At 43.8% G+C, this 27,167-nt stretch overlaps 1 protein-coding gene and 1 pseudogene across 1 annotated transcript in view; one reads left to right on the top strand and one right to left on the bottom strand.

The window, feature by feature from the left end:
* Nucleotides 1-27,167, bottom strand: part of lmbr1 (limb development membrane protein 1) — a 189,594-nt gene that overhangs the window by 154,727 nt on the left and 7,700 nt on the right. The window contains exon 2 of the mRNA XM_068008238.1: nucleotides 9,459-9,531. Coding sequence (XP_067864339.1) covers nucleotides 9,459-9,531 — 73 coding nt within the window. The remainder of the gene's footprint in view (nucleotides 1-9,458; nucleotides 9,532-27,167) is intronic.
* LOC137300403 (U2 spliceosomal RNA) lies at nucleotides 8,075-8,248 on the top strand (annotated as a pseudogene).

Raw genomic sequence — 27,167 nt, 5'->3', positions numbered from 1 at the left:
TACTCTCTGCTTTCTGTTCTTTAGCCAATTTTGTATCCAGTTAGGTTAGTCAAACACTATTTTTCTTTAACAAATCCGTGCTGACTTGCATTTATTAGCTCATACTTATCCAAATGCCAATTAAATTTGTCCCGGATTATTGTCTCTAAAAGTTTCCTCACCACCGTTATGCTGACTGGCCTGTAATTGCCAGGTTTATCACTCTCCCCTTTTTTGAACAGAGGTGTAACATCTGCAATCCTCCAGTCCTCTGGCACCGTCCCCATAGCTAAGGAGGATTGGAAGATTGTTACCAGAGCCTCTGCAATTTCCATCCTTATTTCCCTCAGTAACCTAGGATGCATCCCATCTAGACTGTGTCTTTCCTACTTTGAGTACTGCCAATCTTTTAAGTACCTCCTCTTTATCTATTTTATCCTATCCAATATCATTACTACCTCCTCCTTTACTGCTACAATGGCAGCATCCTCTTCCCCAGTGAAGACAGATGCGAAGTATTCATTTAGTACCTCAGCCATGCCCTCCGCCTCCACAAGAAGATCTTCATTTTTGTTCCTAATCGGTCCCACCCTTCCTCTGTTTATAAAAGACTGTTGGGTTCTCTTTTGTTAGTTGCTAATCTATTCTCATACACTGTCTTTGCCCCTCTTATTTCCATTTTTAGATCTCCTCTGTCATTTCTGTATTCAGCTTGGTTCTCATCTGTATTATGAACCTTACATTTGTCATAAGCCTCCTTTTTCTGTTTTATTTTAATCTCTATATCTTCAGTCATCCAGGGAGCTCTAGCTTTGGATGCCCTTCCTTTCCCCCTCGTGGGATTGTGTCTACACTGTACCCAAACCATCACCCCATTGAAGGCCTCCCACTGTTCAGTTACAATTTTGCCCACCAATCCACTGGAGTAAGATCCCTTTCTAACTTACTGAAATTAGCCTTCCTCCAGTTAAGTACTTTCACATTTGATTGTTCCTTGTCCTATTTCATTACCATTCCAAACCTAATGATATTGTGATCACTGTTCCCCAAACACCTCCTCACTGAAACATGTTCCTCTTGCCCCACTTCATTCCCCAGAACTAGATCCAGTACTTCTTCCTTCCTCGTTAGGCTGGAAACACACTGTTCAACAAAGTTGTCTTGTACACATTTCAGGAATTCCTCCCCCTCTTTGCCCTTTACATTGTTACTGTCCCAGTCTATACTGGGATAATTGAAGTCCCCCACTATCACAACTCTATAGTTGATGTAAGTTTCTGTAATCTGCCTGAAAATTTGCTCTCTATCTCCTTCACACTATTTGGTGGCCTATAGTATATACCCAGTAGTGTAATAGCTCCTCTATTGTTCCTTAATTCTAACTAAATAGATTATGTCTTTGAACCCTCAACTACATCATCCTTTTCCAGTGCTATAATAGTTTCTTTGATCAATACTGCCACTGTGCAACCCCCCACCCCCGCTTTCTTTCTTTCCCTATCTTTTCTGAATACCTTGTAGCCAGGAATATTAAGTACCCAATCCTCCCTTTCTTTGAGCAGGTCTCTGCTATTACCACTATATGATAGTCCCATGTGGTGACTTGAGCCTGCATCTCACCAACTTTATTTACCACGCTACATGCATTTATGCACATGCACTCCAGACTCACTTTAGACTGTCTCACATTTGCCCCGTCAGATCCCTCCTATTTCTGCACTATTCTTCACTCCAGTTCTATTTGTCCCTCCCATTCCTCTGTGCAGCTTGTTTCTCCTCTCCAATGTTTCAGCCTGGTGCCCATTCCCCTGCCAAATTAGTTGCGTTACCTCCGGACTCCACTATCCCAATGATCTCTTGGCCGGCCTCGCACCTTTCGCCCTCCATAAACTTACTCATCCAAAACTCTGCTGCCCATATTATAACTCGCACCAAGTCTCGTTCACCCATCACCCCTGTGCTTGCTGACCTACATTAGCTCCCGGTTCACCAACGCCTCAATTTTAAAATTCTCATACTTGTGTTCAAATCGCTTCATGGCCTCGCCCCTCCTCATCTCTGCAACCTTCTCCAGCCCTCCAAACCCTATGAGAACTCTGCATTCCTCCAACTCAGGCCTTTTGTCCATCCTCCACTTCCTTCCTCCCATCGTTGGCGGCCGTGCTTTCAGCTATCTGGCTCACGCACATACTATTATATAAGGAAGGAGATTTGTAATGGCCCATGGAGCTCCACGACACCATGCCTAAATGAACTGGGTGCAGTGGTGCCAGAAGAACTGGTGAGCTGAGAGAGATGGTGCAGGATATATCTGACAGGGCATGGGGTGGTTAATCAAATCTCCTTCCCCAAACAACCTTACAGAACCTCCTCCTGCCAAAATAACCAGCTCAAGTTTTTTAAAATCTATTCTAATGATAAAGGGAATCAAAAATGCAGCTTTCACACCTGCATAAGATGGTCTAGCTGCCACAGAATTTAAAACACAAGAGATACTTGGTCAGGACCTCATTCCTCCAACTAGGTCAGCAAAGTTAAGTTGACTAGCCCAGCTCAATTGCTGGATCAAATTAACCTGCTGTTTTTACCTCCTGTGTGAAATAATTACTGTATTTGATTACTTTCAGCAAAAAGCACACAGTTAACTTGCGTTATGTGCGTCGTTAAGGAGTTGCCCTATGAACATATTTACACAAGAATGCCAGTCTCTGAGCTTTCGAAATTATATCTATACATTCAGCCAGGCTGCCAATTGCAACAAGACACGTTTAAAGTATCCAACCACCTCGGATATATCTATCTTTTAAAAAAATCTCACATTTGGCACACACACTTTCTGTCCACAAACCTTACTTCTAGTATTACAACTGAGTCATATTTTATATGTCGATATTTACTATTGAAACTACCAGTGCAAACATTTAGAATGAAAATCAATATGTAAAGACTTTGAGGTAAATTGTTACCCATCACAATGTAGTTGCAGATATTGTCCATTTTTTCCCCGATTTTCAGGTTATTCGGATTTTGTGCCAAATAAATAAGGCTCTTAGAACCCCCATGCCCATTTGCAGACTTGCCCCATCAACTGCGGCCTAATACACCCCAAATTTTTGTGCTGCCCCGTTTCAGGTGTTTAAAGCCCAATTTTGGGTTTCTCATTCGATAGCTGGGCAGCCAGGACCCCTTTGCCTGTTCACAGTCCTCTTCCTATCAACAACTCCCAATTACATACCGGGACTTCGAGTACTAGTTTTTGCCAATAGTATCGTGGCTGGCCTCAAGGCCATCAACTTGCCAGTGTCCAGGGAACAAATGAATAAAAAACAAGAACAGGGGTGATAGATAGGCACAACATACTAAAAGCAAGTCGCAAAGTCTGTGTAAAGTGGAGACCTGGGACCTCGCAAACAGAGTACTGAAGAAGTAAAATTGAAGGTAATGAAGACATATAGAAGGGTTTCAGCGGCAGTGGGGATGAGGGTAGAGACAATATCTCAGAGGTTGATATAGCAGACCTGCGGGGTTTGAAGTTCAGACAAGAGTCAAATAGAACAGAGATTGCACACCTCAACTGGAGTAGTGTTCTCAATTCTGGGCACTGCACTTTAGGAAGGATGTCAACACCTTCTAGAGGGTGCAGAAGAGATTTACTAGAATGGTGCCGGGGATGAGGGACTTCAATTATGTGGAGAGACTGGAGAAGCTGGGGTTTAACTCCTTAGAACTGAGAAGGTTAAGAGGAGATTCGATAGAGATATTCAAAATCATGAACGGTTTTGATAGAATAAATAAGGGGAAACTGTTTCCAGTGGCAGAAGGGTCGGTAACCAGAGGACACAGATTTAAGGTGATCAGCAAAAGCACCAGAGGCGACATGAGGTAACATTTTTTTTTACGCAGCGAGTTGTAATGATCTAGAATGCACTGCCTGAAAGGGTGGTAGAAGCAGATTCAATAGTAACTTTGAAAAGAGAATTAGATAAATACTTGAAGAGAAAAAAATTACAGGGCTATGAGGAAAGAACAGGGGAATGGGACTAATTGGACAGCACTTTCAAAAAGTCTGCACGGGCATGATGGGCCAAATGGCCTCCTCCTGCCTGCACAGGAAGAGCACAAATCAGAGTTTAAAGTGCAAAGTCCCTGGTGGAAACCGAACAAAATGGCTTCAGTCTTGCTAGTGTTGAGCTGGAGAAAGCTCTGGCTGATCCACGGCAATAAGCAGATAGCTGGCTCAGCGAATGATCATGAAATTGAGTACGCTGACAGTGAGTTCAGCTGAACATTGTCAGCATGTAAACTAAAGCTGTCCCCTTGCTTAGCGATATTGTGGTTACAAGGCAGGATACAGGAACAGAACAGGCCAAAGATGGAATCTTGGGCATACTGGAGGTGACGATACAGAGACAATGCTACAAAATGTGCAACGGGTAGGAATGGGAGGACCAAAAAGGAGAAGCAATGAAGAAGGGTGCTGAACCATGTTGAAAGCCACAGAGATGTTGAAGACAATGAGGACAGATAATGCACCAAGGCCACAGTCACACAGTATATCATTGGTAATTTTAGCCAGCAAGGTCTCATTGCTGTGGGCAAGAATGAAACCAGGAACAGTGGAAAGTTAGACTGAAAGAAAGAAACACATGTATTTATAAAAATGCCTATCAAGGCCTCAGGGCATCACAAAGTACTTCATAATCAAGGAATTAGTTTTGAAGTGCAGTCACTGTTATAACGTAGGCAAACACGGCTGCCAATCTGTCCCTCAAACAGCAACGAGATAAATGGCATTAATCATATTTTGGTGGTGTTGGTTGAGGGATAAATGATGGCCAGGACACCAAGAGAACCCCTCTGTTCTTCTTTGAATAGCTTAATGGGATCTTTTATGTACATCTGAACAGACAAACAGGATCTCAGGTTAATGTCTCATCCAAAAGACAGTACGCTTCTGACGATGCAGCACTCCCTCAGTATTGCACTTAAGTCCCATCTTAGATTGTATGCTCAAGTCCTGGAGTGAGGCTTGAACCTACAACCTTCAGAATCAGAAGCAAGAAGCTACCACTGAGTACTATGATGTGTTTGAAACCTTAGGCGAATGGGGAGGATGGAGATGAGGCAGTAGTTGAAGAGAAAGGCTGACTGTTCACTGTTTTCCTAAATTGTTTGAATTGCCTTTCTGGTGAAAGCAAAGCAGAGTCATTACATCAATTAATTTACTTGCTACTGTCTTCATTTTCCTGACCAATTTTTTTCCCTCCACTCCTCTTTCCTTGATGGAGTACGGTTCCAAAGGTGTCAGATGTCCTTAATATCTTACCCAAGTGGCTATGATCCATGCCTTCACAGTGAATGTCTAACAGCTATTCAACCACAGGGGGCATCACCACAAAGCTCCAATTTGCCCTCATCCAACATATAGATGATGAGGCCAATTTTAGCACTCCTGCAGCCGAGCAAAGATCAAATAACTCAGCACGGACTGGGAACCTAATCTTATCCTTCCTGGTAAACAGGAAATCACTAGGAACAAGTTTTAGTGGCAAACAAACATTGAAAATCAATGCAGCTGTGACACCAACCCACTGACTTGAAGTACATTAATCATATTGACTACATGATGTTTTTGAGTATCAGAAATCTGAAACCTAGCATAACTACAATACGCATTTTAACTTGCATTTGCTGTTTCCTGGTCTTCAGTGAAGAGTATATATAGCACCTGCATTCTGGCCATTTTTATGAATCATATTTTAAATCCAATATCCCCAGGAAAGAACTACAGTTTGGCAAGCTCGTGGGAGTGGCTTGGAAACAGGATTGACAGGCAGGAGTTTCGAGCCAGGCTAACCCGACTAAGGTGCATTCATATGCAAATGGACATTTCACACTGACAGGCTGGGTGTAAGAGAACCCAAGCCGATTTAACATGATTACTGGAAACAATACTCCGAGAGGTAACTCAGAAACACTCATTCTCCTGGTGGGAGGCAGGAGATGGCCGGGGCATTGTCTCCCAGGAGAGAAGCCAATCGGTTTGAGATTGAAACCCATTACATGCTAATGGGGGCCATCAACTCAGGAAACGACAGACACCCAGTAATCAGCACCCATTGTCTCTCAAGGTGCAAGGCTTGGGAGCGGGATAACGAAATAGCATTTTTCACAAAGATTTCAAAGATTATGAGTCACTCCAGGCCACAGCGGGGGCCAGACAGATGATTTCAGTCAATACATCGATCAGCATTAGTATCGTTTGGGCTCAGCTACAGATTCAGGGAAGTACAATATCAGCTCAGCTTTCCGATCAAATCTGGAGTCAGGCAGGGCTGTCCTCTCTCCTCCGTCTTGTTCGTGTGTTGCATCGAACCCTTTGCCGAGTCCATCAGGAGGGATGCGCGCATAAGAGGGGTGACGATCCCAGGCAGCGGAGGCACTCAGGTCAAGGCCTCCCTGTACATGGATGACGTCGCCGTCTTTTGCTCGGATCAGCAGTCGGTCCGCAGATTGATGAGCATCTGCGACCAGTTCGAACTGGCCTCGGGGGCCAGGGTAAATCGTAGCAAGAGCGAGGCCATGTTCTTTGGGAACTGGACTGACCGATCCTTTGTCCCCTTCACCGTCAGGTCGGATTACCTGAAGGTGCTGGGGATCTGGTTCGGGGGGGCCGAGGCGTGCACCAAAAACTGGGAGGAGGGTATCTCCAAGGTTAAGCAGAAACTGGGACTGTGGCATCAACGATCCCTCTCGATCGTGGGCAAGAACCTGGTCATCAGGTGCGAGGTGCTCTCGGTGTTGCTGTACGTGGCGCAGGTCTGGCCCATACCTCGCTCCTGCGCCGCGACAGTCACCCGAGCCATCTTCCACTTTGTCTGGAGATCAAAAATGGACCGTGTCCGCAGGGTCACGATGTACAAATCTCCAGAGAAAGGGGGGAAAGGCGTGCCCAACGTGGCCCTCATCCTGATGGCCACCTTTGTGTGCGGCTGCATCAAGCTGTGCATAGACCCTCAGTACGCAAACACAAAGTGTCACTACGTGCTGAGGTTCTACCTGTCCCCGGTGTTGAGAAGGATGGGCCTGGCCACGCTGCCACGGAACGCTCCGTCCAGTTGGACCGTTCCGCCCCACCTGTCCTGCGTGGAAAGGTTTGTGCAGGAAAACACCTTTGACCACAAGGCGATCAGCAAGTGGTCCGCACGTAACGTCCTCGAGACCCTGCGGGAAAAGGAGATGGTGGATCCTGTCGGTTGGTTCCCCGAGCAGACTGTCAATGTCATTTGGCAGAACGCCTCATCGCCAGAGCTCTCAAACAAGCACCAAGACCTAGCTTGGCTGGTGTTGAGAAGGGCCCTTCCCGTCAGATCCTTCATGCACTCCCGGACTCTCAGCGCCACCGCGCGCTGTCCCAGAGGAGGCTGCGGTGGAGACGAGACCGTCACCCATCTCCTTATGGAATGTGCCTTTGCAAAGAAGGTCTGGAGAGAGATGCAGTGGTATCTGTCCAGGTTCGTCCCGAGCAGTTCCGTAACACAGGTTTCTGTGCTCTACGGGCTGTTCCCGGGGACGCACACTGAGACGGACATCGGCTGCTGCTGGAAGACCATCAACTCGGTGAAAGACGCCCTTTGGTCTGCCCGAAACTTGCTGGTCTTCCAGCACAAGGAGCTGTCCTCGACCGAGTGTTGCAGACTGGCACATTCCAAGGTCCAGGACTACGTGCTGAGGGACGCACTGAGGATGGGTGCGGCCGCTGCAAAGGCTCTGTGGGGAAAGGCAACCGTTTAGAGCCTTCCCGCCATTGTAAACCGAGGGGCTGCAATCAGGGAAAAACCCCCTCGGGCAGAAAGTAAAATTCAAATTGCTGTAATGTACCTGTAATGAATCTGAAATGAATCTGTAAGCAATAATCTGTGTTGAGTCTGATGCAATGAGACACCATAGAGTGTCATGAACTGTAATTATGTCCAATGTGTTCATTGTACTGTACTTGACGTAACCTGCAAATTGTATAATCTGTATTGTGTACGTTTGGAAAGTGATATGACAACTGTATTGTATGTACTGCTGCAAATTTTATGAATAAAGTATATTTTTTGGAAAAAAAAAATCTGTTCTTATCAGTTTAATATCTGATACGTCCCCTATCTGGGGACCATATATTAAATTGATTTTTGGAACAGGGAGATGGAATAGGGGCTTGCTCCGTCCACTCCACGCATCGACCCAGTATTGCAGTGTCTCTGGGAACGGTGCACCTCCCTCTGGGGAGATATTCAAAAGGAAAAAACAGCTCTTTCCCAGTGTCTCTCTACGTGTGTATGGATTATTACTCAGAATAAAGCTGATATATTGCACTTACAAAAAAAAAAAAAAAAAAATCAGCTCAGCTCTGGTGGGCTCTGCTCTGCATCAATCTACAGTGAGTCTCCAGAGTGGGGCTCTGCTCGATTCAACGGAACACCGCCAGAAGCCGAGAGCTGCTCTTGATCCCTCGACTCAAACTGGAACTTGGATACTGCGTCGGCGGTACAGAACCAGGAGTGAGACGTGCGGGAAGAAGCTGTCAGCAAGATAACGGGCAATCCGGGTGAGCATATTGCTTGCGCCTACATATCCACAAGGCCACTTAGCTGTGTGAGGGGGTGATTGTAAGTCCCAACCAAACCGTAGAGAGTTTTAGTGCTGGGGGGGGGGGGGGGGGGGGTGCGGTGGTCCTCTGTTAGTTTATTTCACAGGAGGGTTTCTCTTATTAGGCCGTGGTAATTTAGCACGGTAAAGCTTATTGGACAAACCAGGGTTGTACTGTTTACTAGTCTCATTGTTAATCTTATTAAACACAATACGGTTGAGCCCGAAAATGTGCGTCCAAGTCTGATCTGTCCTTATAATCCCTACCTTTCCAGGACTTATAGTAAGAGGTGTGTTTTCGGCACGCCCGAGAAAACCCACTTACATATAACACCCCTGTTAAAATTTCTATGGTTTCTAGCCAGGCAACTAAAGCATAAAAATCAGAAAAAAACATTTTGCCAATCAATCAGATTCCTTCTTCAGACCAGATACAATCTATGCACTCTATGCAACTCATTTCATCTGCTCAGAAGGAAAGCTCTACAAGTCACCCCAAAACAATAAATTAATCATAATCTTACATCCCACATCCTTAATATTTGCAAGGCCCCAGTAGCTCAAAAATGATTAAATTCCACAAAGCATTCAAATGTTGTTCTCGGTATTTATCATTAGATGATAAATACAGAGAACAGAAATGCACAGAACCAAAAAAACTATGTCTTTCTGGTTGGTCCCAAAATACCCTTAAGTACCTTCAATCCTGCACCTAACCAGATATTCATTCAATAAATTAAGTCTTCCAGTCCTGTGTTAATTCAAGACTAGACTTTACAAACACCAACTTTTCAAATAATTATCAGCACAGTTTTAACATATAAATACAAATTTCTACTAACCTGCTTTCCTCTTGTATTTGGTGATAATGAAGTAGGAGATAGTGTACAGAATGGCAAACAAAAGGAAACAAATCTGAAGGAAAGAAAACAAAACAGCATTCACCAGATATATCCTTGAGCATGACCTGCATTTTATTCTACTAAATATCCACTGAAAAATGAAGCTCGTCATATTTTATGTATCTATTGGAATATATTTTTAAAAAGAGTATGTCATCACATTTCAGAGATTAGTTTATTGCAAATGTAAAACAATTTTGAAAATCCTCAGCATTTCCGACCTGTACCTCTAACTTCCTGCTTGAAACTGACAAACATTACAATTTGCAAATTTCCCTCACTAAACAACTTAATGTTGGAGTGTCTGCTTACTTAACAAATTAGAAAGAGAGAGTTCCAACGTAAAGAGTACACTGCACATTACATGGTATAACACTCCGTCTTTAATAAAAAAAACCTCTGACTTGAGAAATACCACAGGAGACTAATTAAAAATATTAGAATGCAAATAAAGACTCTGGAAGTCACACTTCATTACAAATGCAAAAATAAACTTTAAAATGCCAAATGCTCCTGAGTTGTAGCCCAAAGCTAATAAGATTCAGCTTGCCAAACAGACAGAAACAAGTTGATTTGTGTGTGTGTAAATGTACCACGTATATTGTGTAAATTGGTAAGCTAGAAGTACAAATTGCGATGGGGGGCAAGATATAATCGCATTAATAGATATCTGCCTTATGCTAGGACAGGACTGAAAGCCAAACATTCCAAGAGTGGGCCATTTAGCCCCACGAGCCTGGACCAGGAGAAGGCCTTTGACACAACATCCCACACATACACGATGGACGTGCTCTCCAAAATGGGGTTTGGGGAGGGAATCCGCAATTGGATCCAACTGCTCTACACAAACATCAGTAGCGCCGTTTCAATCAATGGGTGGGAATCAGAAAGCTTCCCGATCAAATCTGGAGTCAGGCAGGGCTGTCCTCTCTCCTCCGTCTTGTTCGTGTGCTGCATCGAACCCTTTGCCGAGTCCATCAGAAGGGATGCGGGCATAAGAGGGGTGACGATCCCAGGCAGCGGAGGCACTCAGGTCAAGGCCTCCCTGTACATGGACGACGTCGCCGTCTTTTGCTCGGATCAGCTGTCGGTCCGCAGATTGATGAGCATCTGCGACCAGTTCAAACTGGCCTCAGGAGCCAGAGTAAATCGTACCAAGAGCGAGGCCATGTTCTTTGGGAACTGGACTGACCGATCCTTTGTCCCCTTCACCGTCAGGTCGGATTACCCGAAGGTGCTGGTGCTCTGGTTCGGGGGGACTGGGGCGTGCACCAAAAACTGGAAGGAGCGTATTTCCAAGGTGAAGCAGAAACTGGGACTGTGGGATCGACGATCCCTCTCGATCGTGGGCAAAAACCTGGTCATCAGGTGCGAGATACTCTCGGTGTTGCTGTACTTGGCACAGATTTGGCCCATACCTCGCTCCTACGACGTGACAGTCACCCGAGCCATCTTCTGCTTTATCTGGAGATCAATAATGGACCGTGTCTGCAGGGACATGGTGTACAAATCTCTGGAGAAAGGGGGAAAAGGCGTGCCCAACGTGGCCCTCATCAATCTTTGCGTGGACCCTTGGTACGAAAACACAAAATGTCACTACGTGCTGAGGTTCTACCTATCCCCAGTGTTGCGAAGGATGGGCCTGGCCACGCTGCCACGGAACACTCCGTCCAGTTGGACCGTTCCTCCCCACCTGTCCTTCGTCGAAAAGGTTATGCAAAAAAACACTTTCAACCACAAGGCGATCAGTAAATGGTCCGCACATAACGTCCTCGAGACCCTGCGGGAAAAGGAGATGGTGGATCCTGTCGGTTGGTTCCCCGAGCAGACGGTCAATGTCATTTGGCAGAACGCCTCATTGCCAGAACTTTCAAACAAGCACCAAGACATAGCTTGGCTGGTGGTGAGAAGGGCCCTTCCAGTCAGATCCTTCATGCACTCCCGGACTCTCAGCGCCACTGCACACATCTGCACTGAGGAGGCTGCGGTGCAGATGAAACAGTCACCCATCTCCTTCTGGAACGCGCCTTTGCAAGGAAGGTCTGGAGAGAGATGCAGTGGTATCTGTCCAGGTTCGTCCCGAGCAGTTCCGTAACACAGGACTCTCTGCTCTATGGGCTGTTCCCGGGGACGCACACCAAGACAGACATCAACTGCTGATGGAAGACCATTAACTTGGTGAAAGACGCCCTTTGGTCTGCCCGAAACCTGTTGGTCTTCCAATGCATGGAGCTGTCCTCGACCGAGTGTTGCAGACTGGCACATTCCAAGGTCCAGGACAACGTGCTCAGGGACGCACTGAAGCTCAGTGCGGCTGCCGCAAAGGCTCTGTGGGGAAAGGCAACCATTTAGAGCCTTCCCGCCATTGTATACCGAGGGGCTGCAATCAGGGAAAACCCCCCCACCGAGCAGAATGTAAAATTCAAATTGCTGTAATGTACCTGTTATGAATCTGTAATATACCTGTAATGAATCTGTAATCAATAATCTGTATTGAGTATAATGCAATGAGACACCCCAGAGTGTCATGAACAGTAATTACGTACAATGTGTTCATTGAACTGCACTTGATGTAACCCGCAAATTGTATAATCTGTATTGTCGACGTTTGGAATGTGATATGACAACTGTATTGTATGTTATGCTGCAAATTTTAATGAAGTATATTTTTTGAAAAAAAAATTCAGTTAGATCATGGCTGGTCTGTAGATTAACTCCATATCCCTTGATACCCTTATTTAATAAAAATCTAACGATCTCAGTCTTGAAAATTTCAATTGACCCAGCATCCAGTCTTTTGGGGGAGAGAGTTTCAGATTTTCATTACCCTTTGTGTGAAAAAGCATGTTTTGATTTCACTCCTAAATGGCCCAGCTCTAATTTTATGAACATAGGAACAGTAGTGGACCATTCAGCCCCTCGAGCCTGTTATACTCTTTTCACTCACCTGAAGGAGGAAAGCTCCGATTTGTCCACCCCAGTATCTCCACATCATGACCATTCAATGAGATCATAGCCGATCTGTATCCTAACTCCATATACCTGCCTTGGCTCCATATCCCTCAATACCCTTGGCTAGCAAAAATCTATCAATCTCAAATTTAAAATTATTAATTAATCTACTGCTTTTTGTAGGCGAGTGTTCCACACTTCTACCACTCTGTGTGAAGAAGTGTTTCCTACTTCTCTCTGAATCGCCTGGCTCTTATTTTAAGGCTATGTCCACATGTCTTAGACTCCCCCACCAGCGGAAACAGTTTCTCTCTATCTACCCTATCAATTCCTTTCAAAATCCTCAATCAATTCACCCCTTAACCTTCTATATTCCAGCGAATACAAGCCTAGTTTATGTGACCTCTGCTCTTCATTTAACCCTTGGAGCCCTGGTAACATTCTGCGAATCTGTGCTGCACTCCTTCCAAGGCCAATATATCCTTTCTAAGGTGCGGTGTCCAGAACAGTACTCCAGATGTGGTCTAACCAGGGCTTTGTGTAGCTATAACAAAACTTGCTCCCCTTTACATTCTGGCCCTCGAGATATAAAGACTAACATTCCATTAGCCTTTTTGATTATGTTTTGTACCTGACCACCACATTTTAATGATCGGTGTACATGGATCCCTAAATCTCTTTGGACCTCCACTGTTCCTAGCTTTTCACCATTTAAAAAATACTCTGATCTATCCTTTTTGGGTCCAAAATGGATGACCTCACACTTAGGTGCACTGAAATCCATCTGCCACAGTTGTGCCCACTCACTTAATCGATCAATGTTTCTTCATTATTTTATGCTCCCGTCTACACTACTTACTGTGCCACCTATCTGTGTGTCATTGGCAAACTTCGACATATGGCTCTCTATTGTGTTATCGAAGTCATTAACAAATATAGTTAATAGTTGAGGCCCCAACACAGATCCTTGTGGGTCACCACTAGTCACTTCCTTCCAATTCAAGGACATACCCATTATCCCTACTCTCTGACTTCTACCGCCTAACTAATCTAACCAGGTCAATAATTTATCTTCAATTGCATGAGCTTCAATTCTTAGCTAACAGTCTCTTATGTGGAATCTTATCGAATGCTTTCTGGAAGTCCATATAAACGACATCCATAGACATTCCCCTGTCGACTACTTTAGTTACTTCCTCAAAAATATCAATTAGGTTCGTTAGACATGACCTACCCTTTACAGATCCATGTTGGCTCTCTCTAATCTGCTCAAATTTCCCTAAGTTCACCAAAGGAACTAGTTTCAACCTTGTCAAATCTCTATCATTTTAATTAGATCACCCCTCAACCTTCTAAACTCAAAGAATATAAAGCTAGCTTATGCAGCCTCCCAATTTAGCCTTTAAAGCCTCAATATCATTGTGAGAAATCTACATCGTATACCCTCCAAAGCCAATACATATTTTCTTTGGTTCAGTGTCCAAAAGTGAACACAGAAATCCAGATGGCATCTGACCAAGGCTCTGTACAACTGAAGCATCACTTCCTCACTTTTGAATTCCGACCCCTTTGAGAAAGACCAATATTCAATTATCCCTTTTGATTAAAAGTTCGTGCACGGGTACAAAAAGTAATGATTTTTGTGTACACGGACACCTAAATAGAATCATAGAATGATACAGCACAGAAGGCCATTCGGCCCATCAAACCTGTGCCAGCTCTTTGAAAGAGCTATCCAATTAGTCCCACTCCCCTGCTTTTGCCCCATAGCCCTATAGATTTTTCTCCTTCAAGTATTTATCCAATACCCTTTTGAAAGTTATTGAATCTGCTTCCACCACCCTTTCAGGCAGCGAATTCCAGATCATAACTCATTGCATAATCTTTTTTCCTCATGTTGCCTCTGGTTCTTTTGCCAATTACTTTGATTCTCTGTCCTCTGGTTACCGACCCTTCTGCCACTGGAAACAGTTTCTCCTTATTTACTTTCTCAAAACCCCTCATGATCTTCAACACCTCTATCAAATCTCCTCTTAACCTTCTCTACTCTAAGGAGAACCATCCCAGTTTCTCTAGTCTCTCCATGTAACTGAAGTCTGGTACAATTCTAGTAAATCTCCTCTAATCCCTCTCTAAGGCCTTGACATCCTTCCTCAAGTGTGATGACCAGAATTGGACACAAAACTCCAGCTGGGACCTAACCAGTACTTTATAAAGGTTCAGCATAACTTCCTTGCTTTTTTACTCTATGCTCTATTTATAAAGCCAAGGATCTTTTATGCCTTTTTAACAGCCTTCTCAACTTGTCCTGCCACCTTCAAAGACTTGTGTATGTACAACCCCAAGTTTCTCTGTTCCTGCACCCCCTTCACAAAATTGTACCATTTACTTTATATTGCCTCTCCTCATTCTTCCTAAATACATCACTACACTTCTCTGCGTTAAATTTCATCTGCCATATGTCTTCCCATTTCACCAGTCTGTCTATATCCTCCTGAAGTCTGTTACTATCCTCACTGTTTACATTTCCAAGTTTCATGTCATCTGCAAACTTTGAAATTATGTTCTGTATACCCACGTCCAGTTCATTAATATATCAAAATCAGCAGTGATCCCAATACTGATCCCTGAGGAACACCACTATATACTTTCCTCCAGTCTGAAAAACAACCGTTCCACCACTACTGTCTGCTTTCTGTCCCTTAGCCAATTTTGTATCCATGCTGCCATTGCCCCTTCAATCCCATGGGCTTCAATTTTGCTAATATGTCTATTATGAAACATACAAGATTCTGAGGGGACTCAATAGGGTAGATGCTGAGAGGATGTTACCCCTCATGGGGGAAACTAAAACGAGGGGGGCATAGTCGCAGAATAAGAGGTTGCCTGTTTAAGATGGAAATGAGGAGGAATTTCTTCTCCCAGAGTGTCATGAATCTTTGGAATTTTTTACCCCAAAAAGCTGTGGAGGCTGAGTCATTGAATACATTCAAGGCTGAGTTAGACAAATTTTTGATCAGCAAGGGAGTCAAAGGATATGGGGAAAAGGCAGGAAAGTGGTGTTGAGGTAAAAATCAGGTCAGCCATGATCTCATTGAAAGGCGGAGCAGGCTCGAGGGGCCAAATGGCCTACTCCTGCTCCTATCTCTTATGTGGTACTTTATCAAATGCCTTTTGAAAGTCCATATACACATCAACCGCATTACCCTCATCAACTCTCTCTATTACTTCATCAAAGAACTCAATCAAGTTAGTCAAATACGATTTGCCTTTAACAAATTTGCCTTTAACAAATCTGCACTGGCTTTCATTTATTAACCTATATTTTTTCAAGTGCCAATTAATTTTGTCCCGGTGGGAAAACATTGTCTCAATGTTTTCCCACCACTAACGTTAGGCTGACTAGCCTGTGGTGCATCCCTCTCCACTTTTTTGAACAGGGATGTAATATTTGCAATCCTACAGTCCTCTGGCACCACTCCCGTATCTAATCCGTTTACTCCTCCATACCCCATAGGCTTTCATCGTTAAGAAAAAAAATCTGATTTGTCTTTCACAGATCCTAAGTCAATGACCTCACATTTCCTCCACACAGAACTTCACCTGCCATAATTTTGTCACATTGCAGGTGAGTGAGAGCTAGGGCTGGAGCTGGGGCTGAGCTTCGCCAAGAAGCAGGCAGGTGCTGCGGGGTCGGGTCCTGTGGCACGGTGGCCTTTTGTCACTGGGTCACATATCTTGATTTTACATTGCAAGCTCCAACTGCCGCTACCTGCGCCAGGCTGGGAGTGAAGGCTCATGGCACAGCGACAGCCCCATTCCCTCAGCCCCTCTCTCGGCAGCAAACAGTCCCATGCATGATGCCCCCTTCTCACCTGTCAGCTCCTTGCTCGGGGTCTCGGAGTTTGCAGCTGGAGACTGCGAGTAAATTGTTCAAATGATACTATCTATAAGGGGCAGTGGAACCAAAGAAAACAGCTCAGAAATTACAGTGCGAGTCAGACAAAATATTTAAGTGGGCAGAAGATTTTACACCCTCCCCGAAGTTGAAAGTTCCACCCATACATTTAACATGCTGTTTTAGATGTGTACGTTTCTTATTTACAAACCTTACTTCCTGTCGTCTCTCGTTTCTGGTAACAGTTGCGTCAACTTTTCCCATCGTAATTTCTATCTCCCATTCCACTTTATCACAGTTTTTTCACAACCAATTCAAATTACACAAAAATGCACTTTTAACATTTTCAGTCACCAATTTTGTTTCCTCAATAACTGAAAGTTATGCTACAAACTAATGTTTAAGAACACAAATTACATTAAATTTACCAACTGAATTGTTTTTTTATTACCTTCAATGAAGGCCTTAAGCGGGTCTCAAAAACTTGAGCTTCGACTGAATATTTTTGCCTCAACAGTTAAGAAACAGCACTCAATCACATATGCATTCTCAGCAAGCACATTTTGTAGAATTTTCCAACATGTACTCTGGGAACCAACAGGGATTGAAAGGAACAGTGTGTCCCATCATCCTGTCTGCATTTGAGACTCCCTTTGCTTTCACCAAAAGACTTTGAAAGAAAGCAGTGAATGATTTGTCAAAGCCTTCATTTCAGACAAATGACGAATTTACATAAAGGCTAGCTTTTCTGAATATAATTGACTGAAACTTAGCTTATCGGCGGCAACATACAATCAACTTACTGAGGCCTCCCCACCTTGCTGTACTTTCCACGACGTTTCTGACTCAAACCGCCACAGTGGCAGCATGGTTCTCATCACCTCTACTTCTCTCGCATCTTCTCCTTCGAGCACCTCACCTTGTTCCTCTCACTTCTTTAAAATCTTCATTCTCTTCTGCTATCCCGAGCCCCATCCAAAGTATTTCCACAAGATATCTTCCCTCCTTCCTTCCCTCAATCTCTGCAATGAGCGACTACGCATCTTCAGTGACTTTAATCTCCATCTCAACTCACCTTGCCTTTTCTCCTCTGAGTTCACTGTCCTCTCTATATAAACTCTCCTCCCCATATACACGGCCACGCCACAGACCTTGTCATCTCGCAAGACCTCCACCTTTGCTACCCTTGTCCCAGTAAAACCTCTACTCTCTCCCATCCTGGTCATTGCCCTGGTATGGCCCCCATCTTCGCACAAGTGAGATTGATAATACCTTTGGTTAACAAAAATCTAAGGGATATGGGGCTAAGGTAGGTATATGGAGTTAGGTCACAGATCAGCCATGATCTCATTGAATGGCAGAATGGGCTCGAGGGGCTAAATGGCCTACTCCTGTTCCTATGAGTACAAGGGACACAATTTGAGCGGATCGGGCACACAACTAATGTAGTCATCCACGACCGGATCTGGCTGGACAACTTCAAGTGCTACTGGGCCTCACTCTCCTCTGCCAAAACCACCCACTACTCCAGGATCATCCCAGAGAACAAAGATAACCCCCGACTTTGTTTCTCCAATACTAATCATCTCCTTAAAGCATTCTCCCCTGCCCTCTCCATCTTCACCACCAACATGTTCAAGGAGCTCAGTGATTTCTTTTTCATTAAAATTGAGACCATCCGTTCTGCTGTCTCTGCTGCTTCTTCCCCTTGCCCACTAAGCTAAACCTCTCCAGAGTACCCCCTGCCCTAGCCCTGCTCCCACACCTTTCTTTAGTTTCTCTCGTATCTTCCTTCATGCCCTCCCTGAGCTCATCTTGTCCATGAGAGCCACCTTCTACTCCTTTGACCCCATTCCAACTAAATTTCCGACCTTACAGTCCCTTCATGCTAGTGGACATTGTAAATGGTTCCCTCTCCACACTTTCAAAATCTTCAGACCACCCCCCCCCCCCCCGCACCCGCCACCAAAAGAATCTACTTGACCTTCTGTCCTTGCAAACTAAGGCCCCATTTCCAACCTTCCTTTTCTCTCCAAAATCAACTTGTACCCCCACCACAAACTCCATTCCCCCCCCCGCCTTGCCACTGTCTCAAGATGAACCAGTCAGTTTGCAACCTCAGCATCCTATTCAACCTCAGGCAGAGTTTCCGACCCCATTGCCTCTCCATCACAAAGACCACTTACTTCCACCTCCGTAACATCAGCCAACTCCACCCCTGCATCAGCCCATCTGCTGAAACTCTCATCCATGCTCCAATGCCCTCCTGGCCAGCCTCCCAACCACCATACTCTACAAATTTAAACTCGTCCAAAACTCTACTGTCCATATCCTAGAAACATAGAAAATAGGAGCAGGAGTCGGCCATTCAATATGATCATGGCTGATCCTCTATCTCAATACCATATTCCCGCTCTCTCCCCATACACCTTGATGTCTTTTGTGTCTAGAAATCTATCTATCCAGCTCCTTCTTAAATATATTCAGTGACTTGGCCTCCAGAGCCTTCTGTGGTAGAGAATTCCACAGGTTCACCACCCTCTGAGTGAAGAAATTTCTCCTCATCTCAGTCCTAAATGTCTACCCCATATCCTGAGACTGTGACCCCTCGTTCTGGACCACCCCCCCCACCCCAGCCAGGGGAAACATCCTCCCTGCATCCAGTCTGTCGAGACCTGTCAGAATTTTATGTTTCAATGAGATCCCCTCTCATTCTTCTGAACTCGAGTGAATACAGGACTAGTCGACCCAATCTCTCCTCATATGACAGTCCTGCCATCCCAGGAATCAGTCTGGTTAACCTTCGCTGCATTCCCTCTATGACAAGTATATCCTTTCTTAAGTAAGGAGACCAAAAATGCACACAATACTCCAGGTGTTGTCTCACAAGGCCTTGTATAACTGCAGTTAAGACATCCTTGCTCCTATACTCAAATCCTCTTGCAGTGAAGGCCAACATACCATTTGTTCCTAACTGTTTGCTGCACCTGCATGTTTGCTTTCAGTGACTGGTGTACAAGGACACCCAGGTCCCTTTGTACATCAACATTTCCCAATCTATCATCATTTAAATAATACTCTGCCTTTCTGTTTTTCCTTCCGAAGTGGATAACTTCACATTTATCCACATTATACTGCATCTGCCATGTATTTGCCCACTCAACTTGTCCAAATCACCGTGAAGCCTCTTTGCATCCTCCTCACAACTCACAATCCCACCTAGTTTTGTGTCATCAGCAAACTTAGAAATATTATATTTGGTTCCCTCATCCAAATCATTGATATATATTGTGAATAACTGGGGCCCCAAGCACCGATCCCTGCGGAACCACACTAGTCACCGCCTGCCACCCTGAAAAAGACTCGTTTATTCCTACTCTCTGTTTCCTACCTGATAACAAATTTTCAATTCATGCCAGTATATTACCTCCAATCCCATGTGCTTTAATTTTGCACACTAACCTCTTATGTGGGACTTTATCAAAGGCCTTCTGAAAATCCAAATAAACCACACCCACTGGTCCTCCCTTATCTATTCTACCAGTTACATCCTCAAAAAACTCCAGTAGGTTTGTCAAACATGATTACCCATGTTGACTTTGTCTAATCCTGTTGATATTTTCTAAGTGTCCTGTTAGCACATCCTTTAGAATAGACTCTAGCATTTTCCCTACTACTGATGTTAGGCTAACCGGTCTGTAGTTCCCTGTTTTCTCTCTCCCTCCATTTTTAAATAGTGGGGTTACATTTGCCACTCTCCAATCTGAAGGAACTGTTCCATAATCTATAGAATTTTGGAATATGACAACTAATGCATCCACTATTTCCATGGCTACCTCTTTTAGTACTCTGGGATGCAGATTATCAGGTCCTGGGGATTTATCGGCTTTCAGTCCCATTCATTTCTCCAGCACTTTTTTTTTAAAAACTAATACTAATTTCCTTTAGTTCCTCCTTCTCACTAGTCCCTTGGTTCCCTAGCATTTCTGGGAAGTTATTTGTATACTCTTCCATGAAGACAGAACCGAAGTATTTGTTTAATTGCTCTACCCTGTTCCCCATTATAAATTCTCCCGTTTCTGATTGTAAGGGACCTACATTTGTCTTTGCTAATCTTTTTCTTTTTACATACCTGTAGAAGCTTATCCTATCCCACACTAAGTCCCACTCGCACTTGACTGCTGACCTAGACTGTCGCCTGGTCCCCCAATGCTTCAAATTTAATGTTCTCCTTGTGCTGAAATCCCATCATAGTCTTGCCCTTCCCTATCTATACAACCTCCATCGACCCTAAAACCTCTCAGAACTCTTTGTTCTTCTGACTCTGGCCTTGTGCATTTCCCCTCCCTTTGCCCCATTGTTGGTGACAATGCTCTGGAATTCCCACCCTAAACTCCTCTGCCTTTCCACTTCCCTCTCCTTTCAAGAGCTCCCTAAAAACCCACCTCTTGGTCAATCCTCCGAATATTCCTGCTCTGTGAAGCTCCATGGGATATTTTTCTACATTCAAAGGCACTATATAAGTGCAAGTTTTTTGTTGTTAAAGCTTTTGAAACTGGTCCCCCAGCTTTTCTTCAAATAATTCTGAAAAACAACTGAGCAGAAACATACAAAAACTAAAGAAAAATATTCTAGCAATTCAGCTACTGAACAGTACTGATGAATTCTGGGAAGCTGGTTACAATGCACATGCTCAGACTGCACAATTTGAATTCAGCTATCATCACAACTTTGGGCAAAAAGATCAAGTCCAAACCCCTTCAAGTAAAAACTAAGTCAAGGCAAAAAACAAATGAATAGATAACTTTAATCAGGTCGTTGTGAAATATTTTAATAATTCTAATTTTTTTTAATTCTGTTTAAACTCTTACTTTGGGCATTAGAAATTTCAGTTGCTGAGAAAAATGGGAGGTAACAAATTTTCAGAAAGCATTTGGAGTGATTTGTGGAAGGCACGAGCCTGTAATTGCACAGTGACGGGAGACAGTTGACATTGTGCTTTTTCCATTTTTATTATGGATAGAGGAATTTGTAATGGGAAAAAATGTCACAAAAGTGTGGCAACAGGAAATAACTGTGTAGACAGGAACGCATGCAAACACAAACACACTAGTCAATCAATGATGTTGCAAACATGGAGTCAAGACCAAGTGCTGTCTTCAGGAAAGCAGGGTTAAAGGCTGAGGGATAATTGGACCAGGCACAGATGTAATTCAATCCCCATTTTAAAGTCATACTTTATGTCCTTATTTTTATGTATTTCCATTTTGAATTCCTACATAATCACAACTTGTGATGGTGTTATAGTACCTCCAGTGGGACAGATTGTAATTACAACATGACGACTTTACATAGGCGAGTTAACGAAGAATTTATAACGAAAGAAAGTTGACAAAGTGTGTGCAGATACGGGATACTGAATATATTGCTAGTCAATCTCGTGGCATTGCACACAGGAAGTTGGAAAATAGAGTCACTCTTAATGATCTGTTATCTTTGTATTGCTGTTCCTCTCTCACCTCTTGTCATCTATCTCCCGTCATCTATCTCCCTTTCTTCTACTCCTCCCTCCTTAACTATTGTTTCCTTGTCCTTCCTTTTGGGCAGGAGGTGCTGAGTGGTGTGTCAGGGAAAGGAACCACCAAAGACTTCAGGGTGCATTTGGATAAAGTTATATGTAAAACGTGGCCATCACATTTGTATTCAAAATCATGAATGGTCCAGACAGAGTAGATAGAGAGAAACTGTTCCCATTGGCAGAGGGTCAAGAACCAGAGGACATGGATTTAAGGTAATTAGCAAAAGAACGAAAGGTGACATGAGGAAAAACTTTTTTTTTTAACACAGCGAGTGGTTGTGCACTGTGAGGGGGTGGTGGAGGCAGATTCAATCATGGCTTTCAAAAGGGAATTGGATAAGTACTTGATCGTACAGTACCGTGAATCTGTGGACCTCCCTTCCCCAGAGAGCGGTGGAGGCAGGGTCATTGAATATTTTTAAGGTTGAGTTAGATAGATTCCTGATTAACAAGGGAGTCAAAAGTTCTAGTAGGTAGACGGGAAAGTAGGGTTGAGGTCACAATGAGATCAGCCATGGTCTTATCAAATGGCAAAGCAGGCTCGGGGGGCCTTAATTCGTATGTTCATATGTACTTTATAGGAAAAAATTTGCAGGGCTACGGGGATAGGGTGGGGGACTGGGACTAGCTGGATTGCTCTTGCAGAGAGCCGGAATGGACTCGAGGGGTGAATGGCCTCCTTCCGTGCTGTAACCATTCTATGATTCTATCACAATCACTAATGCTTCTCCTTGGTCAAATAGTGTCCCCTACCCATTCCCCTTCTCACCAACCCTCACTCCCATTACGACCCCAACTTTTTCCCCCTTTGAACTGCCTGCAAAAACCCTGTACCCTCCCCTCTCTTTTTTTCCTCAATCCATTACACCCAATAACTGACCACAAAGACAGATGGCCTTGCCAGAGGCCCCCTTACCCTCAAATTTTTCCCTCATCCCTTCATTTCCTATCCATTTCTCAGAGACCTTGCTTTCAAAGTGCAACTTGATAAAAGAATTCAAATTAAAATGAGGAAAAGTGCACCTTTTTCTGTATTGGTGTTTCTCTCTCCCTCATAGGTGTTAGAAATTATAAACTCTCTCACAGTTAGAAGTGATTAGCAGTGACCTTTTCTAACTGTCAACAAAACACACAAGATAATTAGTTAGCTTCAAAATTCAGTGTATTTTGAAAATTGAACGAAGAAAATCTCTTTCCCCGTCTTTCTTTCTTCCCATCCTCAATATAATACATTTTCTAAAGTTAACATGAACAAGAGAGACTACAGATGAGTAATCAAAACACTTTTTTTTTCTTTACGCACAGAACCGCTCTTCAATAAAATGCATAAATTTTACCTCAATTTGTCCTCTTGTTTTTCAAAATTATTCAAAGAAAAGCTACTAAGGAAAATGCTTAAAACTGAAGAAAAATATTCCATCAGTACTGCCAACTGAATGGTATTGATGCATTTTAGGAAATTGAATGCACTGCACCTGCTCAGAACGAACAATCCATATTCTGCTCAGTCACAAGTCTGGACAAAAAGATCAAAGCCAAGCCCAAGCTTTTAGAAGTCAATTTAATGCAGAAATTTAATCATATTATTGTAAAGCTTGTATTTTTTTCGTTTCAACCTTTGGGAAAAAATCATGGATTTTTATTTTATTTTCTCCCCCCTTTCTCGGGATTTGGGTGTCACTAGCGTGGCTGGCATCTATTACCCATCGCTAGACGCCTTTGAGAAGGTGGTGACGGTGTTTCTTCTTGAACTGCTGCAGTCCACGTGAAGTTAATTCCACAACGCTGTTACGTAGGGAGTTACAGGATTTTGACCGAGTGAGGATGAAGGAACGGCAACATATGTTCAAGTCAGGATGGTGTGGGACTTGAAGGTGATGTTGTTCCCCTCTACCTGCTGCCCTTGTCCTTCGAGGTGGAGGAGATCATGGGTTTAGGGGGGTGCTGCTGAAGAAGCTTCAGCGAATTGCTGCAGTCTATCTTGTAGATAGTACACACTGCAGCCACGGTGCGGTGGTGGTGGATATTTAGGCTGGTGTATTCCATCACACTCCTAACTTGTGTCTTGAAGGTGGTGGAGGGGCTTTGGAAGTCAGGAGGTGAGCCACTCATTGCAGAATAGCCAACCTTTGACCTGCTCTAGTAGCCAAGGCATTTATGTGGCTGGTCCAGTTCAGTTTCTGGTCAACGGTAACCTGCAGGATGTTAATGGTGGGGGATTTGGTGACTGCAATGCCATTGAATGTCAATTGGAGGTAGTTAAGCTCTCTCTTGTTGGAGATGTTCCTGGCCTGGCATCTGTGTTCTGCAAATTTTACTTGCGACTTATAATTCCAAGCATGGATGTTGTTCAGAACATGCTGCATGCAGGCACGGACTGCTTCATTATGTAAGGAATTGCAAATGGAGCCTAGCATTGTGCAATTATCAATGTGATGAAGGGACGGTCATTGATGAAGCAGCTGAAGATAGTTCGGCCTAGGATGCTGCCCTGGGAAACTCCTGCAGCAGGCTGAGATGATTGGTCTCCAACAGCATCCATTTTTTTGTGCCTGGTGCAACTAGGGCTGCAAACTCTGGTTGGATGTATTCCTGGCCTCCTCCCACCTCCAACCGCCCAGCCTTCTTCCCCCATCTCCAATATTTTTATAACTAATAAACAAAAAGTGTTCAAGGAAAATGAAAAATGCACAACTTTTTTTAATGCAATGACTTTTCTCTCAGGTTGCTCGCAGCAGTGTTCAACTCCTAGACAATCCTGGAAGGTTGGCAACCTTAGGTATGACTCCAGCCATTTGGGAATTTTACCCCTGATCCCCACGGATTTCAGTTTTACCAGTGCTCCTTGGTGCCACTCTCGATCAAATATTGCCTTGATGTCAATAGCAGTAACTCTCACTTCACCTCTAGTATTCAGATCTGGTCTATGTTTGGACCAAGGCTGTAATGAAGTCTGGAGCCAAGTGGTCCTGGCAGAACCCAAAACTAAGCATCAGTGAGCAGGTTACTGGTGAGTAAGTGCTGCCTGATAGCACGGTTAATGATTCCTTCCATCACTTTGCTGATAAATAGGAGTAGTTTGATAGGGTAGTAAATTGGCCAGGTTGCATTTGTCCTGCTTTTTGTGGACAGGACATACCTGGGCTATTTTCCACATTGTCAGGCCTGGTAGATCTTTTCTAGTGGCTGCAGTTGGGGTGGTACAGTTGGCTTCAGCAAACAGGAGTAGAAGCCGTGGCTTAATACTAACCTATGCTGAGAAGTGCATGTGTCAATATTGAGTGAGAACAGGCTCAGGCTTGGCTGTAATGCCCTCCACACTAAAACAGCCCGCCTACCTCAGACACACGAGAACAGGTAAACCACGGGTGAATGCAGATGACCCAACGTAATTGCAACTGTTCGGAATCACCCCGCAGATTGCAATAAAACAGGGATTTCTATAAAGCATAAGAAATAGGAACAGGAGTAGGGCATACAGCCCCTCGAGCCTGCTCCGCCATTCATTATCATGGCTGAAGTTCCACCTCAAATTCCACTTTCCTGCTCTATCCCTTGATTCCCTTAGAGTCCAAAAATCTGTCAATCTCAGTCTTGAATATACTCAATGACTGAGCATCGACAGCCCTGTGGGGTAGTGAATTCCAAAGATTCAAAACCCTCTGAGTGAAGACATTTTTCCTCATTTTAGTCCTAAATGGCCGACCTCTTATCTTGAGACTATGACCTCTAGTTCAAGACTTGCCAGCCAGGGGAAGCAGCCTCTCAGCATCTACCCTGTCAAGCCCTCTAAGAATTTTATATGTTTCAATGAGATGACCCCTCATTCTTCTAAACTCCAGATAATATAGGCCGATTCCATTCAATCTCTCCTCGTAGGACATCCCAGGAATCAATCTAGTGAACTACCGTTGCACCCCCTTCTAAGGCAAGTATATTCTTCATTAGGTAGGGAGGCAAAACCGTACACAGTACTCCAGGTGTGGTCTCACCAGAGCCCTATATAATTGCAGCAAGACTTCCTTACTCTTGTACTCCAACCCCCTTACAATAAAGGCCAACATACCATTTGCATTCCTAATTGCTTGCTCTACCTGTATGTTAACTTTTTATGATTCATGTACAAGGACACCCTTTGACTACCAATATTTCTTAGTCCCTCACCTTTCAAAAAGTATTCTGCTTTTCTATTCTACCCAAGTAGATAATTTCACATTTCTCCACATTACACTCCATCTACCACATTATACTCCATATTTTACCCCCAATCCCATGAGCCCTAATCTTGTGTAACAACCTCTTGTGTGGCACCCCATCAAGTGCCTTTGGAAAATCCAAATATACTACATCCGCTGGTTCCCCCACATCTACCATGCTAGTTACACCCTCAAAAAACTCTCAGATTTGTCAAACACGATTTCCCCTTCATAAAACAGCGTTGACTCTGCCTAATCATATTATGATTTAAGTGCCCTGTTACTACATCCCTAATAATAGATCCTAGCATTTTCCCTACTACGGTCAGGCTAACTGGCCTATAGTTGCCGGTTTTCTCCCTCCCTCCTTTCTTGAATAGCAGGGTTACATTTGCTACCTTCCATAACTGTAAGATTACTAATTAACTCATTACAAAATATTAGATCTAAAATAGCCCGTTCCCTGTTTATTCCTCGCCATCTTGTTCTAGAAAACTATCTCAAAAGCATTCCATGAACTCATCCTCCAAACTACTTTTGCCAATTTGGTTTGCCCAGTCTATGTGAAGATTAAAGTCCCCCATGATAATTGTATTACCCTTGTTACATGTGAGAAGCAACAAAAAAAATCAAGGCTGGTCTGGTGCATAACCACCTTTATTTGCCTAAATTTCTTGCATCTTTAGAACTCAAGAAAAATCCTCATGTCTCAGTGCATAAAATTCAAACGTTTCACTATCTTTTGTCTCGATGAATCAACACAAAACCCACAGTGCAGAATCTACCTCTCTAACTTTGGAAATTTCCAGTTCTGGCACATCTTCATTACATGCTTTGCTGACTCAGTTTTGAGTCTTTCAGAGAAGAAACTATTTCTACATCAGTCATCTCTGCGCAAATGTCAAGATCATCATCCATCAAAAAGATCAAGTTCCGCCTCAGTCAATCCACCGGGAATCCCTTCATCAATCTCAACTGCACTTGGGTCAGTGGTTTTCTCACTAAAACCCAAACTGCAGTTTCTA

Source organism: Heptranchias perlo, chromosome 2 (assembly GCF_035084215.1).
Source record: "Heptranchias perlo isolate sHepPer1 chromosome 2, sHepPer1.hap1, whole genome shotgun sequence".
Lineage (NCBI taxonomy): Eukaryota > Metazoa > Chordata > Chondrichthyes > Hexanchiformes > Hexanchidae > Heptranchias > Heptranchias perlo.
Note: the sequence above shows the minus strand (reverse complement) of the source record. Positions and strands in the feature narration are given on the sequence as shown.